The sequence below is a fragment of the Glycine max genome, chromosome 1 (genome assembly GCF_000004515.6).
Source record: "Glycine max cultivar Williams 82 chromosome 1, Glycine_max_v4.0, whole genome shotgun sequence".
NCBI lineage: Eukaryota > Viridiplantae > Streptophyta > Magnoliopsida > Fabales > Fabaceae > Glycine > Glycine max.
In genome coordinates, this window is record NC_016088.4 from 51,549,741 (window position 1) to 51,560,427 (window position 10,687).

The following is a 10,687-nucleotide window of genomic DNA, read 5'->3' on the forward strand; positions in this document are numbered from 1 at the left end:
GACTGTCCAACCACCCTTGTCAACTTCAATTAACGAAATACCAGTGAAGTGGACGCGAAGAAAAGAAAGGTTTTGTGATTCTACTAAGTTTCTTTTCAAGTTAGCCAATTATTACACCACCAATATCCATTAACTAATGGCCTTAAGACTAGTCCACCTATCTGTTGTATTAAATGGAGCTTCCCCTTCTGATATTCACTCATATATACATCTCTTACGTACGTTTGTCATTAGCAACTTTCTCATTCTATCATAGTTTAATTTCTACACCAGCTGAGGTAAAGTTGGCAAATAGTTAGCTCAAGAACAAATATTGATGGACAAGAAAGGTGGTGGAATGGTGATCATGGAACGCGCAGAGATTGACACTCGTGCCCCATTCAAGTCTGTTAAAGAAGCAGTTATGTTGTTCGGAGAAAAAGTACTAGTTGGGGAAATTTATGCCAACAAGCTCAAAGAGGTTCCTGCCATCTCTCTTTCTACTCCTATATAAGTTTAATTTTTATGTATTACCCATCAATCAAAAATCATGATAGGTATAAGTCACCAAATTTATTATACATGCCAAATTGTAATAGATGTCGTGTAAAAACCATTTACAATATCGGTTCATGAATTATCTTCTCTTCCTGTATTAATGTTATTGCCTTGGTTAAAATATTGTCATAATTATGTGTCTGACTTTAAAAACATAATGCATATATTAACTAGCTCTAAATTGAAGCAAATGTATAAAGTTAGTTGATTAACTTTCTTCTGATTATGTGTCTCGAATGATTAAGATGCGAGTTGAAGCAAGTGGAAGTGGGAGTCCACAAGCCAGAGGTGGAGCATTGGCAACTGAGCTGGAAGAAACAAAGCAAAATCTTGAGGGAGCTAGAGATGAAGCTAGCATGTTGGTTAAGCGAATCAAGTCCCTTAAGAAGGAACTTGAACAAACAAAGAAAGAACTAGAAGACACAAAAGCAAGAGAGCTCAGGTTGCTGCAGCGACGGGACGATCCGGAGATTGAAGACCTCAAGTTCATTGCAAATGCAACAACCAATGTGGAAATCAAAACACAAAGCAGTGATGAGGAGAAAGCAGAAGAGTTCCAAAAAACAAGATACGTGAAATTCGCTAGTCCTCATGCACTAGCTCAAGTTATTCCTAACAAGGGTGAATTGCTTGGGAGATCTCCTTCAGTTAAGAAGCCAAAGAGGAAGCCATTGATGTCTTTGATAGGATGGCTTTTCTCTAAAAAGAAAGGGAGCCACGCAAGTTGACTCTCCAAGAGCCTAAGAAGTTTCTCTCACCTTCTTAGTTGGCTAACTTGCTTCTATTTTCTTCAAAATTTCCTTAAATATGTGTCTTGGAGAACCCTCAATTTTCAGATTAATAATTACCTGCTGTTATTTTTCTCTGTTTATGAGAAGAAAGTTGGTCCTCTCAATTTTGTAACTCGTATTATGCTTACTGAGCTGGCCTGTGTTGGAGTTTGCTTGGTAGCATAAGAGCTTTTGGAACCGTATGGAATCGAATCAGAGACAATAAAGTGCTTTTGTGTATAGTGTAGACTGTATCGAGTATACTCAGTGACATATACCACAATACCACTTGGATATTTTGTGTTTGGTCAACAACTCAACGTAACTTATGGCAGACCAAACATACTTTTAACTCAACAAATTTTAAGATGAAGTTTTCTTTTTTTAAATGAAATTAATGGCTAATTAATTTTTAAGTAAGAGTATTGATGATAAGCACATACTAATGGCCACTATTGTAAACGTTTACTCAGATGAAAGTTTTATAAAATAATAAATAAGTCTTTTGTTGATGAACTTAAATTAAGAACTTTGATTGCCTTATGCTCGAGCCAATCCTGATGACCTTATATTAAAAAATAATTATGTGTTGTGGATGTGGTGTTCTCAAACTTGCCTTGACCTTGAACTTATAAGTATGTTGTCCACGTGGTCGATTTTGTGGAAGTTTATCTCACAACAATGCTTAGAGTTTTTTTTACTAAACCATGATAAACGAAGACTGATAGGAGGTTTTTTTTTTAAGTTTAATCTTTCATTTAGTCTTTATAATTATATAAATTTTACATTTTAATTTCTATATTTAAAAATTATCTCTTTTAATCTTTATACATAATATTTTTAATCTCTTTTAGTCTATATGAATTTAGAGAATAAGGAATAAAAAAGATAAAAATGACAATGTATAGAAATTAGAAGGGACTAAAAATTACTACTACATGTGGAGGAATCAACATAGATGACTTTTTAAGTTTAATGACTAAAAGATAAATTTTTATTATCTATAAAGATTAAATGACTAATTTTTTTTTATTTACCTCTACCATTACGTATTGCAAGAGGAGTTGACATTTGACAAATGTCTCTTTTGGTCGTACAAGGAAGCTTCAACATAGCTGTTGGCAATAGTATAAAGTAATGCTCCTTCTAGAAAACTTGTATTTATTGCATATTGATATTGATTTTTTGCTCATATAACTTCATATGAAAAGTTAGATGGACTTGCTCATCAACATTGAGTCAATTTAAGCGTAAAATTCAATTAACTACACACTTGTTAATAATAATCGAAGTTCGGTTGTTAAATGATTAAACTGTTAAAGCAACAGGGATTTAGATAAGTTTGAGATAAAATATTATACTCCTCAGGTTACAACTAGTATTTGCCCAGGATCATGTCCATTCTTCAAAGTTCAAACCTCTAATCTTTTGGCTGCCATAGATAAAAATAAGCAACACAATCTACAAGGATGACTATACGCATATATACATACTTGTTCATAATGAATCTTCCAAGTTTGACCCAAAAGGGAAGCCCAAAAGATTTAAAAATAAGAATCATGTGCATTCATAACCAGAGGGCGGTTTAGACAGCTGAGGTAGTCCTTCCACCAAACTTAATTGTCTTCGCAGCTTAACAATATGAGCTTGCACCTAGGACATGGCAAACACAGTCAGCACAAAAATCCTCACTAACTCTTAAGAAACTAAACAATTCAATAGCAAAACATTAGTAAAAGATTTTAAAATATGCTTTCAACCAGTAAGAAAGAGAGGCCCACATGTGCAACTGGAGCAGTTAGCTTCGTGCTCACTACATATGCATCCAAAACAGTGCCAAACAAATAAAACATTTGGTGAAAACCACGGACTAATCCATTAGGTTTCACCATCCAATAAAAGCCTCCTGGACTAAAAAGAAGAAGAATGCAGACAAAATAATAATAAAAAAAAGTATCTCATTTGTGAGAAGATCATCTTGATTAGTTGCACATCAGGAATGGATCAGTGAATTGATTATTTTATTTTTTTTGCTCAGTGAATTGATTATATTTACTTTCAGATGGTAATCCCATAACTGCATAAAATAATATTACTTTAAGGAACAAGCAGTATAGCATAGCATCTACACAATAACTAATGCAGAATAAAAGCCACTAGTAAATTCCTATTGACAAGGCATGATAGAATAATTGAATAAAGAAACCATAACCTGCTGGCGAGCTGCTGCAAGTTTTAAGAGCTCATCAGCCTCAGAGAAGTTCATGAACCATTGGGTTAGAGGATGATCTTTGGTGTCACCTCTCTCCTTATCATTCACAGTATCAATTGGTACTGCAGAAACCAAAACAAGGGAAAGCTTAAAGAAATAAATCTGAAGGGGAAAAAACTTAAATAATAGTAGGAGTTGGAATAACATTGAAAGGAAAGTACCAGGACTTGGTAAATTCAAACCAGCAGGAAGCCTAGGCACATTAACAGCAGGATGATTCTGTACACGTGCTAGAAAACCCTCCGAGGGTTCAGGAAAAACAATCTCATTATAAGATTCAACAACCACAGGTTTCTTCGTAGACTGGGGGCCAGATTCATCTTCTGGATATAATTTCAAATGGTGATACCTATAACCACAAAATCCATTAACATAAGTTATTCAAAAAATGTAATCTCCCAAGTCTCAAATCCAAGTAACCAGCAAAAAGAGTAAACCATCAATTTCATGCCTGAAGTACCACTCTCTCTCCTAAATAGTCCCTAGAGTAAAACAATCCACTAAAGTAGTTCTAAAAGTATTAGAAATCAAGCTAAATAGTCTCTAACATTTTGAAAAAAAACCTTCAAATTAGTCCCTAAATGTTACTAAAATACATCAACTGAGGGACTAAAGTGATGCATATTCATTACTTGAAGGATTACTTAAAAATAGTTTTATTACTTTAAGGATTACTTAGAAGAGAAAGTAGTAATAGTTTGAGGATAAAATTGATGGTTTATTCAATCAGAAAAATATGAAGACCCTAAAACAAGCAACTGAAACTCACAAGTCCAACTGTTTTTCACAGACATCAGGGTGGAAATAGAGGGTGATGGCTATTTCAAATTCACCCCAACCGCATTCTGATAACTCAAAAGGGGGTGATTCAACAACTCTGGTGGGGTTATTAAAACTAGGATGCAACTGAAATACAACCCTCTTAACCACCACCCCAAGATCTTCATTCGACGCTCCACGAACATACACCGTCCACTTATGTGACTGAGACCTGGAGACATCGAAGGATTAGAAACTATAGCCAAATTCACTGACCCAACAAAGTAAAAGGGACACAAACAAAGACACAACTTACTCACTGGCCTTCCTTCCAAGATAGAATGCAATGGTTCCATACACTATTGGGACACAAATTTCAACATCTTTGAGCCTCCTGTTCGCATTCTGAACCAAAAATTAAATTTTTAGGGGAAAACTCGGTACCCAATAAACAAAAACGCGGGGAATACAAAACCAGGAAGGAAAAAATAATAAAGAAGCAAAGGAACAAGGAGGCAAAATTAGGGTTGAAAAAATTGGTGATGGAAGCCAAAAAGAGGGGTTACCTTCTTGTCGGAATCCTCAGAGGGTATTGCGATTTTGAGGCGAGAAAGTTTAATGGCAGAGGCGCCATCATCGGACGATTGTTCACCTTGTCTCTTGAGGGGTAACGGGTTAGAGTTAGACATTTGCCAGCTGATTGTGTTGTTTTTTGTTCCCGAAATTCAGAATAACAAAAATCAGGAGAATGGGGTTTAGGGTTTTAGAGAGAAATTGCAGACACTAGACTAGTAGTCTAGTAGTACTACCCAATTCATACAACGAGATAATGCCTTTCCATTGGCTTTGGTAGCGTTGGTTTGGTTCCTCGGCAGTTGTTCGGTTTTTGTATAACACTTTTTTTTTAAAATAAAATAATTTCCAATCTTCTATGGAGTACTTTATGCTCGGCATCGCTGGAATGCTGGCTTTGCCTATCCAGTAACGAATAAAGTATCCCTTCCTCAAAATCCAAATATTTTAAAGTCAAGAGAAAAGAATGTAGAAATAAAGAAAGGTTTTTATAGAAAAATATCAACAATTTATATTCACAATTCACATTTTACATTTTACGAAGGATGAAAATATTTCAGGCTACTAGTTAGATGTTAAGTTGCTCGTTTGGAAGTGAGTGTGAAAACGTCGTAAGCAATTTATGACGAAATTTGGCAGAATGTTGGTAAGGTGCGGTGGTGAAGGGGTGGCGTTGACTTCTTGGCCCAAGTCAAAAGCAAATAGAGGGAGTGGAAACTGAAGTTCTAATGCATATCACTCTTACATATTCATCTTAGTGGGAATGATGGTTATCCAGCGTGACGGTTACGCAGACATGGAAGGCATGAAAGTGGAAATAGGATGCTGAAGAGGTGCATTTGGTCGACCCCTGGATCTTGAACTGAGTTGTAATTACATAAATCCTGTGATTGAAGTGTCATCAATGGTCGTGATTTGGTTTTGACCTAGATAAGCCTCAAGAATACTAGGTATACAACCTAACCCATTTAAGACTTAACCTATTTACTAAAAATATCAAATTCATACTTCTTAAAAAGAGTTTGTTTTAGTTTAGGTTGCGACCTTTTAAAAAAATCTATTATATAGTTTTTATTTTCGATAAAAATATTAATACATAAAATAGGATTTTTTCGTCTCTAAATTTTTTTTCAAAATTTCACTTTTAATCCTTAAATAATTTTTTTCTTTGTTAACATTTTTAATCATTATCATCAATTGACTTGTGTGACTTGCCATGTCATTAAGGACTTTGACAAAATCATATATAATTGTATTTCTGATATAAATTATATTTTTAACTCCTCGTGTTCTTGGTCCCTCAAATTTTTTTTGTCCAAACACTAAACTTTTTTATTTTAAAAAAATGGTGATTCTCTGCTAAAAAAAAAGCATAAACAGATGGCTCAAAATGATTAATTTAACCAATTTTTATTAATATATTGAGAATAAAAATAAAATAATGAATGTAATATAAATTATAAGCTAGACACTATTCAATTTATGTTTTAAAAAATACTATAAACTTGTGAAATAAACACAAATACTTCTACTTAAGTTGAAGAAATTTCAAATATATTTATTAATCGAAAAAATTATAAGTTGATTGAATGACTCCTATTGATTGATGATAATTAACTAATCATAATATTACTGTGATGTGAGGTTCGTGATTCGGTCTCCAACATTTACAGCAAAGAGACACCCCATTCTCATTTTTTTTTCTTCCCCGTGAAAGAGCAAGCCAAGTTTACATTCCAAGCACAAGTATTTTTCTGCGTTCAATTTTAACAACAAATGGCACCAGAAAATAAAACTTAAGGCATTAATGATGTTTATGGATAAACCTTCTTTTTAGTGCCTCCAGTGGTCAGCATAAAACGCAAAGCAACCAGTCTGTCACGTGCATTGGCATTTACATGTTTGAAGCGTTCAAGGCCATTACCTTACATTGTTCATTCAATGCAAGAAGTTGAGCCTCTTTCTTGTCAAGCAGTGCATTCAACCTGACATTCTCTTCCATAAGTTTCTGAACTTCAGCCTCTTTCTGCATTTTCTCACCCTCTAATTGAGTAGTCTTTGCAACTAGCCTGCTCCAAAGGAACATCAGTCAATAAGACAAGTACGTATCGAGGTAGAAATGAACATTGTACATGAGAATTGAAAAGAATGTTCACACCATGCTACCACAAGACCCAAATTATCTTGTCATAATAACAGGCTTATGGACCAGAAACTTGTGCTTCAATTAACACTTTTTGTGAAAACATGCGAGCAAATGTTTAAACCATGTGAGCTAGGCACATTGGGACACTCCAATTGACATTTCATTATAATGGGTAGGCCATGCCAATCTATATTTTGAAAATCCATTTGAGCCTTCGCGGCTAGAACATGCTGGATTTGCCATGACAAGGAGAGATGCACCCAAATGCATTTATCAATACTAGCATTTAGAGTGAATGGATTTTATTGAAGCATTGCCTAGATAAAGGACCAATGCTATACAAATACTGTAATTTAAACCCTAATTTAAATACTATAATTTTATAAATCAGTAGCTAATGTCAGTTGAACAACGATTATTCAACATTTTAAGTTTGCCATTGCTGAGAGTAGCTGAAAAAATGCACACAAAAGCAAACCCAGTTGCCAACTTCCAACAAGGTGATATTTATATAATAAAACCAACAAACTCTTGGGTTAATTAAATGCTACTGTTTTTAGAAAGAAACTTGGGATAAGCGGTATAGATGTGACTGAGTCAAGCAGAAGAGAAAAAGGAAGACAATCCTCCTGAATGAAACAATATTACAATAGCCAAGTTATGATGTGTCAGAAAATGAGTTTTTGTTCAAATAAAAACATAGTTAACCAAATCACAATGAAAATAATTATGACAAGAATATAGTTACCTCTTAATTGACCCTTAAAATAATTTCTCACATATCTCAACAAACCAAGTTTAATAGTATTAACTTCTTTTGTCACTAAAGGTTCCCAAGATTATTTCATTGTTATTTTAACTTCTGCTTCTAAAATAAGAGTCCAAGAAAGACCCAGGTCATGTGCATACAGAAAATTCTATCCACACCCACAAAAAGAATAACATTATTTTACAAAAGTAGAACACTTGATCCAATAAAAGTCAATGTGATGGCATGTCACCAAGTAAAAACAAAATAAATCATAAATATAGCATAAAAATGCAGCAGGAAGTGTACTGAAGCATTTAACTCAAGCAACTTGACGTAGGTCAAACATCAAATAATTATCAAGACATGCAATATAATAACAAATTGCTTATAGCATGTAGTATACTCACTTTTCAAACAGCCTCTCAATAGTTTGAAATTGCTTCTCTGAAGAAAGCAAGGTTTCTCTTACTGTTATTAGACCACTAACATATGATTTCAGAGACTCAAATTCCTGCTTCACTCTAGAAAGTTCTTCTTCATTTTCAGCAGCTCGTTCTCTCTGTCTGGTTGTTTCTTCCACCAAGTCCTCAACTCTCTGCCGCATCTCAGTTAGGATACTATTTGTATTCAAAGCAAAATGCTCCATCTCCTGTAATTTCATAGACATGTTCTCTAACTGGGTAGACTTCCGCTTAATTTCTTCCTTACTTATACTTACTTTTTCCTTCTCTGTTGCAGTTTCTGACTCAGCCAATAAAACCCTTTTGACAAGGGCCTCCATTACATCTGCGACCATCTGTACAGACTTGAGCATTTCACCTATATAAGCTGCATCTTGTTCATCTAAGGAACCATACTGATGCCTAATTCCTATCCAAGATTCTTCATCTGCGTCATCAAATGAAGAAAGATCAACATTGCTGGACCAACCAGATAATGGTATCCCATTTTTGTCAACAAAGCCTACCCCCTCTAATTGTTTGATGCCACAAGATGTATGGGCTAGATGAGGAACAGCCATGAGCCTAGCTTTTGATTTTAAGTAAGTCAACAATGTAGAAGCAGTCTTGACTCTTCGCCAAAGAACCTCCAACTCCTTTTTTGCATTTCCATCTGAAGCCTGATTGCAAGACTTTAACTCTGTAAGTTCTTTTTGCAATACATCCACTTGGGATTGGCTTTTTGCAATCTCCTGCTTCCATGTCTCATGCAATTGACTCAACTGGGACTTCGCATCTGACATGTCAGCATTTTCATCTGTTGCCATGCCCTATCTAACGTTTCATAGAAAAATTAAGAACACAATATATACAACATACATGTATTGTGATAGAAATAAGCTAATAAGGTTAATATTTCATCATATGAAAACCCTTGGCAAAGCTCCATCATAGAGTAGTCAGGAAGATATCAGGTTAGCTTAAAGTGGGCTTCAAAGTAATTACATAACTAAAAGGATACAGCACAGTAAGTTCAATGCCATATATTAAAACAAAATAAAATCAAAGTAAACAATAAAAGTAAATGCACTTGTACTTTAAGCATATATATGTCAGCCAATGTCCTCATTTCAAAAACATGTAGCATAAATATGCGTAAAAAATAATGTCTTCTGTAAAGCAACAATAAGTACATAATTTATATTGTTTGCTTCTTTGAAGCCTAAGAAAGCTTATAGCATCCATCTATATCAACTCAAGAGAAGTACTAAGTACTAACATAATGTAACATAAATACAAGGCAAAAATCTTGTTCCTGGTTAGCACTTAAAAATGTCTTCAACTTACAGCACACATAAAGAACTGGCTCAACCCCAGATATAGCCGGTACACTTACGTTTGAAACTAAATCCCACTGACAGAGGAAAAGTTCAAGCGGGAAAAAAATTTGAAGCAAAAAATTTAATAAACAGATAAATAAATGAAAAATTGGTTTCTGACACTACAAAGCAGCCAAGAAAAACACAATTAACCTTAATGCTTCAAGATGTTAACTCTTGTAAGCTATATGTCCACGAAAAACATATGCAGTACCTCTTCTCTCACCCCTTTTTACTTAAAATTAACTAAAGCTCGCATTTAAAACTACGGCCAGTTCAGCATAGTTTGGGAGCAATACAAGCACCACCCACGATCAAAGCATCACATCGAATTGTTAACTAAACAAAATGAGCTAAGAAAATAAAAACTCTGAACTATATCACGGGCAGGAAGAGAATCAATCGGTATTTCCCAATAAAAAACAAAAGTTATTGTTTTCTCCTTTCTCTACTTGAATTGAAACTGATCTTGGAGTAGAAGGTAGAAAAATCAAAATTTTACTCCAACCCATAATCAAAGGGACAAGCTTGAAGCCGAATATCCACCAAAACTAGCTAAAAGATGAAATTGCAAATCTTTTAGGATAACAAAAGAGAGGACAATAGTGGAATCTGCCAAAAGGGAATTGGAATAGAACAATATAATTAAACAAATAAGAAGGAAAGAGGAGTACCTGCTTTGACAAGAAAAAGAGAGGATCGGTTGAATAGAATGAAGATAACGGGTCCGAGTTGGATCGTCTTCCCACTCTAATTCGTTCTTTTGCTTACATGAAAAAGAAAAATAAAGACAGAACCAAAATTTGCATCTTTAACTTGGACAATGTTTTTTCTTACTCACCTTAAATAAAGGCAAAATTGTCTAATGTCTATACTAAGTTGTTCCATCCTAAATTTTCATAAATGATAATTTTGTTAATTTTTTTAATAATTATATTTTAAATAATTTCTGATTTGGTTGATAATAATTTATTTTACACTTAACGATGATTTTTATTACAAATTTTAATAATAAAAAAAATACTCGAGTAACATTTTGATTTTATTCATAATGTATTTT

At 34.1% G+C, this 10,687-nt stretch overlaps 3 protein-coding genes across 5 annotated transcripts; 1 reads left to right on the plus strand and 2 right to left on the minus strand.

Moving 5' to 3' along the window:
- The first annotated feature begins 177 nt into the window (after positions 1-177).
- On the plus strand, positions 178-1,557 carry LOC100808689 (WEB family protein At3g51220). The gene is made up of 2 exons (XM_003516500.5): positions 178-460; positions 783-1,557. Exons 1-2 carry the CDS (start codon positions 317-319, stop codon positions 1,263-1,265), a joined length of 627 nt encoding a protein of 208 aa, XP_003516548.1. The 5' UTR covers positions 178-316; the 3' UTR covers positions 1,266-1,557.
- Positions 1,558-2,638: 1,081 nt separating this feature from the next.
- LOC100819921 (transcription initiation factor TFIID subunit 14b) lies at positions 2,639-5,928 on the minus strand. Of its 2 annotated transcripts, XM_003517130.5 has the most exons (6): positions 4,905-5,879; positions 4,655-4,743; positions 4,349-4,570; positions 3,741-3,928; positions 3,520-3,641; positions 2,639-2,960 (listed from the first exon to the last, which is right to left on the minus strand). In XM_003517130.5, the coding sequence occupies exons 1-6, from the start codon at positions 5,025-5,027 to the stop codon at positions 2,865-2,867; spliced, it is 840 nt and encodes a 279-aa protein (XP_003517178.1). In that variant the 5' UTR covers positions 5,028-5,879; the 3' UTR covers positions 2,639-2,864. The 2 variants fall into 2 exon arrangements, with proteins under 2 accessions (XP_003517178.1, XP_040872085.1); XM_041016151.1 differs by having other exon boundaries at positions 3,520-3,928; positions 4,905-5,928.
- Positions 5,929-6,577: 649 nt separating this feature from the next.
- On the minus strand, positions 6,578-10,450 carry LOC100820457 (uncharacterized). Of its 2 annotated transcripts, none has more exons than XM_003517131.5 (3): positions 10,302-10,450; positions 8,216-9,082; positions 6,578-6,980 (listed from the first exon to the last, which is right to left on the minus strand). In XM_003517131.5, the coding sequence occupies exons 2-3, from the start codon at positions 9,073-9,075 to the stop codon at positions 6,806-6,808; spliced, it is 1,035 nt and encodes a 344-aa protein (XP_003517179.1). In that variant the 5' UTR covers positions 9,076-9,082; positions 10,302-10,450; the 3' UTR covers positions 6,578-6,805. The 2 variants fall into 2 exon arrangements, with proteins under 2 accessions (XP_003517179.1, XP_014631226.1); XM_014775740.3 differs by having other exon boundaries at positions 8,216-9,078; positions 10,302-10,439.
- Between the last annotated feature and the right edge of the window lie 237 nt (positions 10,451-10,687).